General features: G+C 35.5%; 1 protein-coding gene across 1 annotated transcript; it reads right to left on the bottom strand.

The window, feature by feature from the left end:
- Nucleotides 1–410: 410 nt before the first annotated feature.
- Nucleotides 411–16,629, bottom strand: LOC145595066 (peroxisomal 2,4-dienoyl-CoA reductase [(3E)-enoyl-CoA-producing]-like). The gene is made up of 5 exons (XM_081651421.1): nt 16,318–16,629; nt 14,442–14,601; nt 6,808–6,977; nt 6,472–6,694; nt 411–739 (listed from the first exon to the last, which is right to left on the bottom strand). The coding sequence occupies exons 1-5, from the start codon at nt 16,504–16,506 to the stop codon at nt 585–587; spliced, it is 897 nt and encodes a 298-aa protein (XP_081507547.1). The 5' UTR covers nt 16,507–16,629; the 3' UTR covers nt 411–584.
- Nucleotides 16,630–18,478: the final 1,849 nt, after the last annotated feature.

The raw sequence follows: 18,478 nt of genomic DNA, 5'->3' as shown, positions 1-18,478 counted from the left end.
TTCAACGTATGAGAACAGGCTCTTAAAAGGTATTATCTGACAAAATTCCCATAATTTAAAGTATTGTAGACAAATTCATGTTTAATTAATTAGCTTAGGTTAAGGTCTTGCTAAATTAAACAAGCTTTGGAAGCAATAAAGTTCTCGGTGTACAGGAGTTGAAAGCAGTCTAGTTAGAGCTAACTTTGACCGATACAACGCGAATGCAAGCGAAGGACTGTAGGTCTACCGCTCGAACCTGGAGGCCGCCGCCGCCCGACCGAGCACGAGAATGAAGAAAGAATATCGTTGGGCAGCCACCCGGGCCACCAATTTTAGTCGGGCGCAAGAAAGAGGTTCTGAAAAATGGACTTTCTCACCCGGTAGGGCAACCGCCGGCTAAGCACCGTGAACACCCAAAACATTAAGTGTGAAGTCGCAAGAGTTTTTGGTAAATTTTAAATTTTTTTTCCGAATATTACAACATTTTGTCTTCAGCACCATACCAAGTACCAATAAAAATAAGATTTTAATGAAGGTAAGAGCAATGATCATCGATCACCCAGAATCCTTGTATGATTATTATTATTACTACTATTAACTGATTACAGCTTGCTCTTAGGAAACCCAACTGGAGCACTTCTTGATTTTTTCTCTACTACACGAGAAAGTTCCTTCACTGCATCTTTGGGCAGATGGCGTGGCCGGCTCAGCCAGAGTCCTCCATCAACTGGAAGTGTTGATCCATTGACATATTTACCTGAAAAATTGCAAAAGTTGATTCAAATCAGCAGCGTTCTTTCAATTGCTTAAGAGGAAGATTATGTGCTTTATAAACATAGAGAGAGCGTAATGTATCTAGTAAAGTTATGTCTTGTTGGTCTGCCAATCGTTAAGTTACTGCCTGATATCTTCCATTCCAAAGAAAAAGGGAACATGTGTCGACAAAAAAATGAAGTGAGGCATATCTAAACTCACTAAACTCAGCTAGTTTTAAACGGAAAAGATCATCTTATCGGAAAGAAATTGCAAGTAATGCCAGATACACTTCTCTTCTTTGGCTAGGAGGCAATGTATACCATATGCACAGAGATCTAGTAGTCACAGTAGCAAAAACAGCAGAAAAATAGATTAAAGACACAAAAAATATGATTCTGACATTTAAGGAATTGCAAACAGGTACGTCTTGGTGTAAGTCATAACTGCAGAGACAATTTTAAATGCAGCATCTCAGAAGAAACTAACATGCGCAGCTTGAACATATTAGAGAATGGAAAATAATTTACAGGAACAAGTATTTTTATTTAATTAAAAAAACATACACGTGAGAGAGCTAAGATCCATGGTAGGAATGCAGGATCTACCACCTAGATTTTTTACCGTCATTATCAATATATAAGGTAGATCACACAAAGTTCTGAAGTACTACACACCACTATTAAAAAGTCAGTCCAACATTTTCAAATTTTCAATGCCCCTGAAATCAGAATCATTCAGCATCCTCCAACTAACAGTCTGCTTCCCTACATTATCTTTATTGGTAACCTTATTACAATAGCTGGCTACAATTTCCACTGTCCACACATAGAACTTAATTTAACTTAACTAATCTGCATCTTGCCAATAAGGATAGGAAACTTCCAGTTATAAGCACTAGATGAGTTTTGTAATCTAAAAGAACAGAAGATAGATGTCTGGAGGTGAATACAGATTTCAGGCTTGTTGGAAAAACAGCATCTTTCAAGCACTCTCCATAATCTAAAAGATCAGATACATGATTGACCTCATTATTGAGCTTTATGGTATCAAAATCCTTAGAAAACAACCAAGGCAAAAAATGGGCCTGCAATACTCCCTTTATCTTCTCTAATTTCAGTACCTCACAATCATATATTCCTCTTTTCCTATTAATGATTTAAATGCAGTGGGACTATGGATAATTAAAAACAACTCAGTATTTAAACAAAAGGAAACGCTTTTGTTAATCAAGAATAATAATATCCTAAAAACTACTTCATCAAACTTGTATACAAGTTCCTTGGATAGATCATCAAACTAGTCCAAAAAAAAAAATGAAAGAAACAATCAATCAATCAATCAAACCCTTAATCCCATAAGCAGGGTCGGCTACATGAACCAGAAGTGATTACTCCGTGTAGTCATCGACAAAAATCTTCCTCCTCCATCCCTAGCGATCAAATGCCTGATCCTCATGCAAATCCATTTACTTCAAATCCTTCCTAATTCCTTCCAACCAAGTCATTTTCGGTCTCCCTCTCCCTTGTTTAACCCCATCATGGTCCCACTCCTCCACTCTTCGTGTCGGTGCACCCTCGGATCCCCATTATCATTTTGAGGGAAATTTGAAAGGAAGAAAAGCAAAGAAAGCGATTCTTGACATAACCCACTCAAATGTTTGACCTTTGCTCCCTCTCCTTTATTGCAGCCTTTTAAAAAATCTTTTTTATTTTCTGTTTTCCATCTCCTCCATGTTCAAATGTCTTATTAGTTCTCTGGTCCAAAAGACCACTTATATGCTCCATATACCCCTATATTTAGTCTCTTTCTCGTGCTCTTAGCCCCTTTTATTTTTACTTTACCCCTTTTTCTCTCCTTGTTCCTCTTCTCTAGATGTTTAGCCTTTTTGTGCATATTTAAGCCATCCTACTTGTTTTTATGATTATTCTAAGTGCATGAATGATCCCCCCTCCCCTATCTTCTTCCAAGTGTGCTTGAGTGCATGTTTTAGTTGCTCCGAAACGATGATTTGCAAGACAACTCAAGCCACTTGAAGACCAAGCCTTGAGGAGCTAATTTGGAGCTTTTGAAGAGGACATCTAGATATTTAAGCTGACAGTTTGGAGTGGTCGCGCTACCCTATAGGTTTAGGCGCTCCACTTCAGATTCACAGTTTGGGAAGAAGGTTTGGAGCGACCGCTCCACATTTTGGAGCAACCGCTCCCCTCGACTGGAGCAACCGCTCCACATTTTAGAGCGACCTGTCACAGGTCAGACCGCTCCCCTCGACTGGAACGGCCGCTCCAATATGGTGGAGCGCCCGCTCTACTGGTGTGTTATGCGCCGCTTATAATCCCTTTTGGATGTAATTAGCCACTCTATTCTGATTTTATCCCTAATTCTAAAGAGTTTAACCTAGTTTTGTAATCTTCAATTCTCCATTGTAGCACTTGATTTCTTTTGAAGTTAATCTTAATCCAAGCCTTTTGTTGAGTAATTTCTTTCCCCTTTCCTCTTTATTTTGTTAATTGCTTTCCTTCTGATTATTGTCTTTGTTTGTGATTAGTTTGTTGCCTTTGATTTTTTCATCATTGTTTGTGAATCATGTTTAGTTTTGTGATGATGGTTGTTACATCGTGTTTGGTATCAATGGTTTCTCTCTCCTCCCTAGGCTAGATTTCTAGCTAGGGGAAGGGAGGGGGATAAGAACATGGTTTGATTTGATTAGATGATGATGATAAATTGGATTATGCCTTGTATTGATGAATGTTTGCCATTTGATTGTGTGAAATCATGTTGTGCACCATTAATTCCATGATTTGATTGCCTTGATCGGATGCACGGAAGTGATCTTAGTTAGGGTTAGATCTCGTTCATCGATGTACTTGGATGATTGTATGGAAATAAGTTGTTTGAGTAGGATTATTTATTCCTTGGCATATTGTTTATGAAATTCATTATCCTCTATCTTGGTTGTCCATGTTTGACTCTCCCCCACTTCCCCTAGCACTTGTCTCACCTTGTTTACATCCCTCTTTTTGTTTGTTTTGCTGATTTTGTGTCATTTGTTTGTGTTTTTATTATTTTGTGTCGATCACCGTTTCCTTGTGGACATCAACCCTATTTATCACTATGCTAGTATCTTGGTGAGTAGGTTAATTTGATAGGAAGAATACCAACGACTTAAAAAGTAGCAAAAGGAAACTGCAAGGAAGAAAATACGGATATCTACCAATATCCAATTTGGATAAAATGTGTCAAATTATCAGATTCCAATACCCTTCCCTTTTCCTTCACCATCTCAGTTACAAAAGTATAAACTCTCCCTTTCTTTGGCTCCTCCGATCAATTTACTGCAAATAATCGATGAAAAGAGTACAAAACATTTGTCATCAAATTGGTTCCAAGTCCTTTTACATTGACATTGTAACGCAGACGGTAAAGTGCATATATACTTTTTATCAAAGGAACAGTCATTGTCCAACATCTAAAATCAAGAAGGAGGACACTTTTCCCAACCAGTGGGATACTAATGTACTACTGAAAATTTTAGACTATCAACAATGCCCTGATTTATAAAGATGATTTTACAAAGCCATATCAAGTTCTACTAGACAGAATTCATAACCGCAGTTATATGATTCCTGATCGAGCAAATAATCTTCTAGCCCAATGCCAAAAAAATAAATAAATAAATAAATAAATGTAGGGGAAAAGGTAAATAAGTACCAAGCACATTCAATAGATTATATACTGAACATACTTACTATTTAGGGTAAAATACCCTTGACAAGTGGACCAATGCCACATCGACACGTGTCCCTAAGCTTAGCGCTCAAAGAGCCCATTAGAGCATGACACGTGTCACTCAATGATAGAAGGGTAAAAATGGGATTTAAGCCCATAACCCAAGAAACCGTAAAACGGTGGGAAGCCAATCTACTTAGGTTAAATAACCTAAAAGGCACATGTCCCAATGCACTATAAATACTGATCATTTACATAAGTTGGAATACAATCAATATCCTCCAAGTGCAATGACTCCCAAAACTACTCTCCCTTCTCTCTACTTTCTCTCTCTAAAATACCTTCTTCCGGTTACTAACATGATCGTCGGAGGCGAACCTCCGGCACACCGGAGGTTCGTTGTTTTGTAGGTGACCGGGCTGTTCTGAGTGTTGCATTGCAGATTTGTCTCCCGCGGGACGTATACACCCTCCTCTCGGGTACATACAAAAAACCCAAAAACACTTACGAATACTAGGGAGGAAAAGAGATAAGGAACCCTGATTAATGATCATGCCTGGTGTGATACTCATATATCAACTAAAATTCTCTTAAAAATAGAACAGAAGTGTGATTGAATACAAAATGTTCTGAGATATAGCAAATTGGCAACAGGAACCCGCCTCAGACATTCCAAGTTGTGAAGCAAGAAATTATATTGGACAAAAGTAATACTTCCTCCATTTTTTCACACAACACGTTTTGACTCGCTTTTGTGGTTTATAGATACGATAAAACATATTCATGTGGGATCTTGTTTGAATCGCTTCAATGTATATTTTATTAATATCCACTTTTTCTAATTTTACAATGTTGATAATTAGAGATATTAATCGTTAAAAACATGCGTTGGCAAGCATGATAATAGAAAGGTGTCAACTAAAAAAAAAACAGAGGAAGTACTAAATTACTAATAATACGCAGCATGACCAAGCTCCATCAAGAGACAAACCATCAGCGTTTGGCACTCTATGCAAGGTTACCAAAAACAGTGACTCAATTTTATACACACAGCTCAATAAGCACATCAGACTTCACAGGTTGTCTAGTGAGTTAATTTTTTATTTATTTGTAAACAATTTAGGCAACAAATTTTGTCAGCTTGAGAAGTTTTTTTTTTTTTTTTTTTTTTGTTTGTTTTTTTTTTGGGGGGGGGGGGGGGAGCAACATAAGAAAAATATTTTGTAAGAACATGCCAACACAAAAAATTATGAGGGATTTGTTCCATACAATTTCCAAATTTTTTTGCAATAATAGAGCATCTTGTAAAAGTGAAATAAAGCAAATTATCACAGAGAGACTACACTCGGGAACGTTGGATGTCACCACAAACTACAGATTTGAAAATGGTTGCATATTCAATATTATTATAAAGGAGGGGTGAGGAATTAAAGAGATTTTTTTTAGTATAGATATACCTTAGTTTCAATGAAAGATATAAGTAAAAATCAAGCAGGTATGCAGGGAAGTAGTAGTTTGGTTGTCAATCTTATGTTGCATGTGGAACAATTATTAATATAAATCTGTGTTTTTTGTGTGCCACACCACCTAACTGAAATGTGACAACTGCTTACTGTCCTTCTACATGGAAAAGGAATGTATCTACATTCTTTTTTCTTCCTACTGATTCACAAGCTCAAGTTTGCATAAAAGAACTAAATTTCAAATTTTTAACAAGGCATATAAAGTAAGAATAATAATGTTCGACACTACAATGTATGTCTATGGAGAAATGCAACTAGACCAGTACACTTGATATCATAAATGCCAGCACAACATATATATGTCAATAACCCATGGAGTCGATAATTGCACATCTTGACATCATTTTCTAGTAAATTTAGGGGGGGGGGGGGGGGAGATGTTAGTATTTCCTATAACAAAATACAACTTCTTATATACTAAGTACCATAGTTAGGTACATCAAGAAGTAAAGAAGGACAAAATACATAAAAATGAATTACTCACCAGCATCTGACGCAAGATATACCGCAGCCATAGCAATGTCCCATTTCTCACCAAGTTTATAAAGTGGCATGTAATCTTTAGCTTTGCTTGTTATCTCTTCAGGTGCAAGTTTACTCATTCCAGGTGTATCACCAATTGGACCTGGCGCTATTCCATTGACTCTAATATCATAATCTGTACCCCATTCCAATGCCAAGTTTCTGGTAGTTGCATCAACAGCTGCCTGCGTCACCACCCACCAATTGACAATTAATGGGGAGAGAAAGGAATTACTTTGAATACTGGAAGCAAAAAAATGTTTTTAAGGACCAAGATATAGCAATTTGTACAACTAACCTTGGCCGCAGATACATGAATTTGATACCAAGATGCTGTGTAATGCAATGTCGCACTTATATTCAATATTAGTCCACCACTGGATGTCTTTCTTCCTGGGCCCCCTTTCTTGAGATATTTTAGTGCTTCATGGCACATAGTGAATGTCCCAACAGAATCAATATCCATCACTGCAGAGTAAGAAAGGTATTAAATCAACATTAAAGATTTCTTAAAACTTCAAGAATGATGTCCGCACTAGGGGTACTACTGATTTTAAAAAGTGCATGAACTTGAGCTCCAATTGACTTGAACAAATTGCAAGCGCGTCACAAACTCAAGCTTGAAATCGACTCAATGAATTCTAGGTTTGAACTTGACTCAAGATAGACTTGAAGATAAATGTCAACTAGTTTAAAATAACTACAAATTGTATTAATACAAACCTGTTTTGAATAAGGAGTAAAAATTAACAAATTTTGAGTTTGTGTATTTTGAAAATATATTTAGCAATTGGCATATTGCTATAGCGAAATACCAGAATAAGTATTGAACTAATAACTGGGTAAGACAAAAGTAAATGTGATAGAGGAAGCAACACTTCACTTAATTTTAAATAAGGAGCAGCGAATAGATAAGGTCCTACATTGCATTTCCCAAGTACTTCAATCTAATCTTGTAAACGTGGTATCTTCCCTCCCCTTATCTCCTCTTAGTGAGATTCATTAAGAAGGCAAAGCCATGAAGCCTACCATGGAATTCTCCTCTTCAGGCTTTTGCTTACATGATTAATATAATAGTAGGTTACAAATTAGGGGGCTAGAGTTTGCTATCTCAATAGACAGAAATGAGCTTTACAAACTCAAGTGTACATCTTGCTTACATGTTTCTTCATTTTTTAACCGTACAATGTGTGAAGGAATTGGATTTTATTGGAAATAGCAAAAATTGAGACAACACGACCCAACTTGACACAAAAAGAAACGGGTTAGTGCCAAAGGTTTCCGACACGGAAATAGCATGACCAAGAATCAAACAAGGAAAAAGTATATTAGTGTTCAGGGTTTCCGACACGTTTTTAAGTACATGATAAGTTTAACTAAAAGGATTGCATTGGTGTTGAGTTTTCCCAACTAGCTTATTTTCAAATATGAACACAAGCACGGCACGATACAACACGCTTGCCAACTCTAATCTTAATGGGGGAATCGATAACTCAATTTGGCATTGTGACTATTATATTTCATAGAACTGAAAAGGGCAAGGAAAAGAAGGTGATGATGCAACTATATCATGAAGTGTTTTACAAAACTTCAAGCACAAATGCACAATTTTTTGGGAAACAGTCTCTTGCTCGAAGATTTTTAGCTTAGTACTGGTCAAGGACTCAGTGCATGTGTGAGCTGCTGCACCATATTATGGTTCAGGTTAGGAAAGGTGGTGGCATAAGACGTGGGAATGGTTTGGAGATGATGATTTCACATTGCAGCATGCTGGAAGCGACATTACTGTGTTACAGAACCTTTCCAACGACTTTTTACTTTCATTACAATTGAATAAGTGAGAGTCCTGCAAGTGATAAATCATAGATTTATGAAAAAATACAGAATGGTTTTTGGGCTTATCCTTACATGCTGACAACTTGGTTTAAGGCTTGCAGTTTCCTCCTGACTTTAATTTCATCTGTCATGTCAAGCAGCTTTTGGCTAGTAAGTCTTTATTTTCGAGTATCATGTGATCTCTATTGTAAGGAACATAGAGTTATGCAATTTACCTTCATATATAGTTCATTAAGATGGTTTTACCATTTCATGAAGCTCGGATGCTGAATGTTAATTAAGCCAAAAAAAAATGTGTAAATGTCACTTTCTGGTCAGGAATGTTTTGATTACAAATGAAGTGAAAAGTTTCCCTTACAATTTCATGTGTTTAGAAGAGTAATTTTAAATCTTTCAAAAAAGAAGAGTAATTTCAAAAGAAAGAGTGTTTCCATAATTTCAATGAATAGGTCTAAATTAATTTAGTTAGACTACTTAGGCGAATGAGGCTTAAATATAATAAAATACAAAGCAGGAAAAATAAAGAAAATAAATAAATAATAATAAAACAGCCTAAATTTTCAGCAATTTGTATTTTACATCTGGTCTAAAAAACATCCAAACTAATTTTCCATCCAAAATTTCTAGAACCAAATTGAATTATCCTCTCTCCCTCCCTACCGCTCCCACCCCCTTCTGACGAGTGACATATAATGTCACTTCAAGGTTAGGTTTCATGCTTGTTTTTAGCTTGTTTTTGTAGCTTTTGAATCCAATAATATTCATGCATTGTGCTTCACTGGTAAATGGTGAGTGCACGTTTATGCTCGTTTCTTAACGGTTTTCATGCATTGCCTTATCAATTCTACTCTCCCATTTGCTTTGCTACCTTTGTGTAGATTTCTTGGGATCCCCAAATTCGTTGGGAGATTGTTTGGCCGAGCATGGAAGCCTAGAAAGAAGCATGAAGCTAAGGAGGAGAGTGAAGGGAGAAAATGCAGGCCGCGCTCATGGGACCAGCACGCCCTCACCAGTTTTGTAAAAAAAGACTCCAAATGCACTGATTCCCTCATGCATAGACCGCTTGGATCTTGAGCAAATTAAGGGTTAGGTTTGGGATTATTTGTGATTAACTGCTTTACTTTTCATGATCTTCCATTATTTCATATGAATAATCATTTGTTGTAATTTGATGAATTGACCAAGGATATGAAGATAGTGTGATATACTGAGATTCATTGGAAGATTTCTTTTAATTGTACCTTGTTGTATGCAAGCTTATGATGATAGAGTAATCTTGTTTTTATGAGAAATCAATCAACCCCGATAGGTTGATAGGTTGTTGGATTGTGTTTTAAATCATTGATAAAAATAAAATAAAAAAAATAAAATAAAAAAATAAAAAAAAAAACTGCCTTTTTCTTTCTGTTTTGGCCTCCAAACAAATATCAATGAATTTCTTAGTTCACATCTTATTCTCATTTCCTATACCCTTGGTGTTGCTTGAGTGAAGAGTTATGCTTGACCCATTTCCTTGGTGCTTGATTGATGTGATTACTTCATTCATAATATCTCTAGTCTTTGTTTAGTGTGTTTAGTTTAATCACTATAGTTTGTAACGAGCTAGCTAAATCCCCAAACTTTACTAGATAAGTTAGGATTTATAATCATTTTGATTGTTATGGTGTTTTATTTGACAACATAAAAAATCTTTCACCACTTCTCTCTTTCTCTCTCCAATTAGAATACCCTATTTTTCTTTCCTCCCCTTTCACAATAAAAATCCATCCATCTCCTATGCATATTTTCATTTTCTCTCCTCATTCACTTTGAAATATCAATCGATATTTTTTATTGCTTCAAATCTTCCTATAAAATATCTCTCCATCACTAAAAATAACAACACCAATTCTCCAACCTCACTTACTTAAGATCAATTTTCCAAAAATACCGACAATTGGTAGACACAAATGAATATCCCATTTTCATTACCAAATCCAATTAATCTGGTTAAGCCATAAAAATATGAAAATATTATTATTTGTCCATATTAGCATTCTAATATATTAGGGTATTCGTATGCGATGTATACATACTCTGTGAATATTGAATAGAAGCCTCGAAGGAGAATTGCCCTATCAATCTGTCACTCTTCATCTTTGTTGGGTAACTTGCATGCAACATTGCTGCCTAATTACTCCACCAAAATCAAACCCATCTTTGAATTACTTACGATGATTGAAAAGTTTATATAAAAAAAAAAATAAAAAAATCCCAAATGAGTTAATTATGCAATTTCAATCAAATCACAAATTCACTATGAATTCGTCTATTTTTTTGGAAAATTGTTTGACTGTGATGATTATTGCAGCAAATTTTAAGCAAAACAAGCTAATGAATGCATTTGTGCAAATGAGCAAATTTGTGTAACTGAGTTCATCTATAACAAACAAGTTTAAAATTCATTGAAAGAACTTGTAAATTGGTTATTGTTTTACTCATTTTGAGATAAATAAGCAAAATTCTTAGAAATGACATTTTGTAGACATGCGAAAGTTCTGCTCATATATAATTAATGAAAGAAAGTTACAAAGTCATGTTTAAGAATTTACTCATTATATCGAATAAGAAATTTTTTGTATATTAAAAGATCAAGAATTTAAACGTTCATCAGTTAACGTTGCAAGCTTAGATTATTTAGGTTGTTTCCTATTTTGTTTGATGAGATGATTTTATGAATTAGAAGGTGCTGTGGCATAATGCCTTTTTGTCTATATCATTGTACAGTGGTGTCTTTGGTTAGAACGGAAAAAAATTGTGTAGGAGCTAGACGATCAGACAAATTGCCATGGGATAGAGTTACCCAGGCTTTAGTGGGCTCATCAATCATATAGATCAGGCTTACATGTAACAGCTTCTTAAGTTAGAAATGTGCTTTTCTTATTTAATTCAACGCAAATTTTCTTCTCTTATTAAAAAGCTATATATTTTTGGGTTAAATTATGCTCAGAGGAGCATATATTTCGTGAGACTCGATATAGGTTTACGCATTTTGCTACCTTATCTCTGAGTATATTGCAGATTGAACACACTAATTATACTAAATAAAGCAACGCCATCCGACTACGAAGAAACACTGAAACTTATTAACCCAAACCCTTACACCAATGACCCATAACAAACAATGATCTCATTTAATCTACTAGAAACCACCCAAGGAAAGGAGACCAAGGACTCAATTCAAATTTCACAAATATGAAAGATGTCACGTAAGATGAGATGTAGGCTTTTGCAACCAACCGTTCATTTTTGAAATGTATTTATCAGATTATAATTATCAATTTTGATAATTACAATTCTATAGCCATGCTCGTTTACTAGCTTCAAACAAAAATATTCTTTGCCTCTGCCAATCAACTACTAACATATCATGAAAATGCCAGGTAACGCCAAGCTTGGACATAGCTGCATCATCTCGTACAACCACACTAGACTAAAACACATCAGGAAAAATCAAAGAGCAGCAGCAACAGCAATGAAGAAAGGGGGCAATTGAAAGGTAGAAGCTTTTTAGAGGCTTGTTCTATCCCAGTAAGCAAATATACTCCCTATGACTTTCTCAATACCCCCTCTCCCCTTAATCTCTCAACACACATTGCAGTTCACCTTCCTTTCCCTCCAGCAAACTCACTTGCTTCCTCTACAAGCAAATCCTATACGCTAAAAATCTTTCCACTTTCCCTATACCCAATGCACTACGACGAGTTGAAGTCCCTCCTCCCTTCCTTCTTCAGTTCCCCTAGCAACTTATCAATATAGGCAATGTTCCTAAAAAAATTCTCCATGGAAACTTCTCCTATTTCTAGTTTTCTACATTCTACCTCCCCAAATGGCCCACCGATATCACACAGATCTGCAACGTATTAACACATTCATCCTCTTAAAGCAAGCCCCAACAAGGTCCACAAGGAAATAATCTGCTCAAACTCCCTGTGACACTCTTCCTAAACCAGCATAATGAAGACACAATTCCTCCGAGTGTGTAATTCAATTTCCACCACTGTCCATTCATGAAAGAAAAACTGTACAATAAAATTCCCCATGACTAAAAAAATTTTGTGAAGATCCAACCTAGGCTGGTTTGGGCTCCACTATGTGCCCTCCAAATAATATATATTTTAATTCTTGTAGTGTTCTAAATTTTTTTCTATATGTCTGAACAACCCAAAGTTGCAGCAACCCCAAACTCAATAACCTCTGCCCAAAGAAAGCTTAGTCAGCTGAACGACCAGAATATTCCCTGTCCTCTAAATTCTAGCAAATGTTATCGATAGAAGAATGAGAACTCAACAGTGTGATAAGGACTTGTTCCCTCTCAAAAGGAAAGGTCCGCTAAATCTTTTCTATATACCAACAGCAAGAATTCTCATTGATTAGCTCACATACCATCAAATTCTCACACAAGTTACCTCTAGGCAAACTACCCGTGATATCCAAGGACTCCCCAAACTTAATCTGTAGTCCACCATACACACGCCATCTCATTCCTCTCTATACCACCCATTTTGGCACCCTCAAACACCCCATCATTTCTAGCTAAGATTACATCCAGCAATGAATTCAAGACATCTATTTCTGGGAAACATCATGCCCTTGAGTTTAACCTGCCAAGGAAAAAGTGTGGGGCACATGACGCCACACTTGCTTCCTCAAAAGCGCTGCATTAAACATCTTCAAATCAAGAAAACCAAGACCGCACGCTGCCTTGGTGCTACAAAGTTTCCTCCATGCAGCCCAATGCATCTTCGGCTCACCTTTCTTTTAACTCTACCCAAAATGTGAAATCAATGAGGTAATGACTGTAGTTAATCTGAAAAGAAAGGAAGGAAATAAGGTTGGAATTGGATGAAACGCTTTATTCAACCTGCTTTACACAAAATTATCCCTTTCTAGGCTTGGAGTCTTCTTACACACCTTTTTTATAATACCTTTACTCCTTTAATTATCACCTTGGATTTTCCAATAATTATTGGAGAGCCCAAGTATCTATCATCAATATCCAGAATCTCACTCTAAAACTAGCAGCAAGGATCCCCTTTCTCTCCTTTATAAGATGATAGTTTTATCAAGACCCACTAATTGCCAAAAACCTTTTTCATACACCTCCAAGTCACCTCACGAATAACCCCAGCTTTCTCAACATTAGCACATGCAAAAAGTATACTACTTCCTCCGTTTTTTATTAGATGCATCACTTTCAGATTCACATACTCCTTGGCAATTTTTAAAGATGAAAGAGATAGAGAGAAAGGAAAAAGTAGACCCATGTGATATGAGAGAGATAGAGAAGAATTATTAAACAAAAAGGAAAGTGATGAATCTAAATTAAAATTTCCAAATATAGAAAGTGATGCATCTAAAAAAACTAAGTATTATCTGCAAAAAATAAAAGAGAAAATGCTAGCCTAGGACATTTTCAAGAAGGGAGGGGAGATCGAGTGATGCGAGAGGGAAGAACCAACTTGAATTTTATTACATAATGTATATTTGTCTTCTTTTCATTTATTATTCTTTTGTTGGGGGATATATATGCCTCATTCTCAACTAAACTCAAGATTTGTACGGTATGTTAGTGACTATCTCTGAATGTAGACTTATGAGTTTGTTAATGAATAAGCTACTGTTATGATATAAAGTGGAAAATAATAAAAGGTGAGTGGCGATGGTTGGAATTTTGTGCTTTACCTTGGAATTGTTAGGTAGGATCTCTGGATGTTTGTTAGATTTGCAATGTGATTGGCATGAAAATTCATATATGGATACATGTTAAGGTTTTGGTATTCTAGCTTTTACAATTCGTTTTAAAATAAGAAATTTCTTTTTTCCAGTCTAAATACTTATTTCTAAAAACAAACACCCATTGCTAGTCATACTTCATATATCAAAAGCTCATCATGCAAGTCATTTCCTCTTAACGATAAATTACTTTGTATAATCAAGAAGACAGTATATACTCGATACTCATAGAAGTGATATGTCATGTCATAATTGTGGTGCTTGAGGAAGGACATCATGCCAGCCATTTCAGTCTGATGATAGGATGGATTAACTCCTAACCTGTTCGAAATCCATTAGGAGATAAATCCTCTGCAGACGCAAGAAAATTGCCAGCTGCAGCATTTACAAGAATATCAATCTGTCCATAATGCTGGAAAGTTGACTCCACTACCCTTCTTGCATCTTCCAGCTTTCGTACATCCCCTTCAAACCCAATGGCCTGCAGATAACAAAGATATTGATGCAAATCAGGAGAAAAATTCTACAGGCTAAGGAATGAGAAATCAGAACCATATTCAACTATTACATTCTATAAATTACCAGACAAGCTCTGCTACATACGGTTAAGTCAAAATTAAACTCTATCCACATACAAATGCCAAAATAAAAAATTATAAAAAGGACAGAAAAGGGAGAAGGGAGAGACTATAGTTGTTGGAAAGTACAAGACACGGTAGGTTGAGGTTTCATGCTTAAAGCACGAAAACCACCGCATAAATTAAGCAGGACCAAAATAAGAAGTCACCACATGTATTAAGATTGTCCAGCACCTTTACCAACAGGTTTCATTGCAATAACCTATTTAATGAGGTTGGTTTGCCTCAACTCTAATCACGTCTACAAGAACAATTCACAGTACTATTGTTGTATAATTTTCAGCTAACTTTCATACAAAAATTACTTCAGGAAGTAGTAGGAATGAGATTGATATCTAAAAGGAAAGTATTAAACATTATAATGAAGAACTAAATCGCAACATCTCTACCATTAGGCCTATTGCAATAACCTGCTGTGATACCAGCATCAAAAGCTACCCTACCATACATTAGCAAGACAATTTTTTCTACCCATTGTAGTCTGCAAATTCCTCCTTCAACGGCTCGTTAGGTAACCAGTTATGAACAATAGTAACAGTAATAAATTTGAGTGTAAGGGTATTATTTGTTCACCTTATTTTCACTTATTTTAGGTTTAATAAGTTCAGATAAATTTCGTTCGGGATAAATAAGTTCAGATAAGTTCAATTCAGAATAAGTTATAATAATGGTTGCCCAACTTCAGATTACAACTAAAATAAGTTTTCATAAGTTCGGATAAGTTCAGTTAAGTTCATATAAGTTCAGTTAAGTTGAGATAAGTTAAGTTAAGTTAAGATAAGTGAAAATCAGGTGAATAGAACACACCCTAAATCTGGAAAGATAATCAATGTTCATTACCACGATCACTCAAGATAACCCCCAAATTGTCTATTTTTCTTCCTAATCTCCCTTTCACATCTAATATCACCTCCCAAGTGATAATGGATGGTAATCAATAAAAGAAAGGCTTAGGGGATGAATTTGTCCATGAAAATTATAGGTTGTTTTCCATACTAAATTACCCTTTATTTAATTCGCATTACTGCAATTTATTACCAGCTACCAAACGCCTATACTAAACAGCCCAAACACCCGAAAGGTTACACAGTTGAAATCAACAAAGCAAAACTCCATATTAATGATTTAATGGAGCCACATAGCACCATTAAAGATTTCAATTCCACACAGAAATACACGAAACCATCTATAGGAGAGTAAAAAACAAGTTCCCAAAGCTACATACTACCACAAAATGATCTGCTAATATAAACAGGGGAAAAAAAAAATAAAGTCCAAATTAAAAGTTCAATCAATCGATCAAAGCCTTAATCCCAAACTGGGGTCGGCTACATGAATTAAAAGAGATTATTCCGTGTATTCATCGACAAAAATTCCAAAAAAAAAAACACCCAAAATCAATCATTTCAATTATTTGCATGTCAAATCCACCCAAGTAGAAAGCACAAGACCAGTCAAATTCTAAAAACAAAATAACATAAAATTAAGAAATCTTGATAAAACCAAAAACAAATTTTTTTTAAAAAAATACAAATCAAATTGAAGGTAAGGAGGAGTACAGGAATGCCTAGGGAAGCGAGAGACGAAACGGCAGCATCAAGAGCTTGTCTACGTCTGCCCATAATAGCGATGGAAGCACCATGTTTACCAAACTGAGTTGCAATCTCAAACCCAATTCCAGACCCACCTCCTGTTAACAGCGCCACTTTTCCCTTGAGTACATCTTCCTTGAATGGAGATGATTCCATGATTTTTAGTTGATTGGTGGAAATTGAATTTGGACACACCAGTTATTATGATGATTTTGATGATAATCAATCGTAGTAGATGATATGATGATGACGAATCGTGTCTAATTTAAATGAAAAAGCATATTCCGGGCCAATTTTGTCATTTAATCTCAATGGCTTACGGAGGCACGGAGCATTAGTTTTGAGCGAGAGGTTAAATGCTTAAATCCCGGACCTCGATAACGAGTGATTTTCTTAAAAGTTGCTTAAATAAACAAAAATATCAGTTAACACAAATAAGCACGGATATAATAAAAGAATTTGTAATTCTGTAAACTTCACAGACATATCAGTCCAAATATGTACCTAAAGTCCTGTTTGGCAAAAGTAGCGGTAGCGGGTAGCTTTTAGCGGTCGAGTAGCGGGTAGCTGTTAAGGTAATGAGTAGCGGTCAATTAGTAATGGGTAGAGGTTAGCAGTCAAAGTAACGGTTGATAGTATGAGTGTTTGACAAAAGTAGCGATTGTAATATCAAAATTCATATAAATATTGTTTTAAAATTAATAAAAATTTGTCAAACGCTACCCGCTACTTCTAAACGCTACTATTTTTAACGTTTGAGAAAAACTACCTAAACTGTACCTCTATCGCTAACCGCTACTAAAATCGCTATCTTGCCAAACACTCTCATATTTTTTCTAGTAGTGTTTTGACCGGTCAAAACGCTACCCGCTATCTCAAAGGCTACCACCAAACAGGGCCTAATTCTTTTTTTTTTTTTTTTTTGAAACAACAATATGTACATAATTCTTTGTATTACATACGATATTATTAACATAAACCAAATTACAAAAATTAGAATAATATAAACAAATGAAAATTCACGTCTAGAATAATATTTAGCGAACTTTGTAATTAGATGGAGATAAAAACTTATATTTGTTTTTCTTAAGGTTTTTAAAAGAAAAAGTAATGATAACTAAAAAGTTTAATGTACTGTATTAAATTACTCGTACTTTACAATCATTATTTAGATTTTTTAAAAAATATATATATGAAAAAGAAAAGAAAAAAGTTTAGGCGGGAAAAAAATAAAGGAGAAGCTGACACGTGTACAAATTGAAAAAGGTGATGATGTCAGTGGTTGTAGTATATTTATAGACTAGTATAGAACCCGTGCTATTACACGTGTTAAAAGTTCAAATACTATACTTTTGTTCTTTTTTACATGTTTCTTTTATCACGCTTGCTAATGCAAAACTTTAACGATCAATAACTTTGATTCTCAATAAGTAAAAATTATAAAAGTTATATATTATGATAGTATTTATTAAGACGAATTCAAAAAGATATCACATAAATATGTTTGTCCTTACATATTATTCACCAAAGACGGTCAAAGGAGGGGTGATGAATAGTGTAAAAGTCAAAGCGGGTTAATTAAGTAAAAAAGAACGGAGTATTTTACAAAATTTAAGGTATAGTTGTTGGGGTTTGGTGAGTCCGACTCACCGCGGAAACAAACCCAAAAACAAGACCGCACTCGCAATAAATAAAACCATAAACATAATTAAATTAATCACAAGATTAAGATAAGCTAATTACCCTTGACGCGTGCTTCGCTCCAAATGAGCTCTTACTTGAAAGCTTCAAGTCCCGCTCGCACGGAGACCTCCAACGAAGTCCACCCGCACCAACAAAACCGACTAGGTCCAATGTCTTGGAGTTAGCAAGACCCGACCAACAAAAACCCGAGTAATAATATTGAGTTCAAAGGTTTTCACTAATTGTGATGCCTTTTCCAACTCTTACTCAAGCATCTTTCCCAATGCCCATACTTGGGTATTTATAGGAAATGATGGGAGTATCATTTACTCTCCCATCAATGTGGGATAGTATGATTTTTCCATTTTATTTTAAAGCTAAAATAAAATCAATAATCAAGCTAGTAATAAATCAACAAGTGGCAAGCTCATGTGAGTGGTTAGGT

Source organism: Chenopodium album, chromosome 19 (genome assembly GCF_948465745.1).
Source record: "Chenopodium album chromosome 19, dcCheAlbu1.1, whole genome shotgun sequence".
Lineage (NCBI taxonomy): Eukaryota > Viridiplantae > Streptophyta > Magnoliopsida > Caryophyllales > Amaranthaceae > Chenopodium > Chenopodium album.
This window is presented reverse-complemented; position numbering and strand designations above follow the sequence as displayed.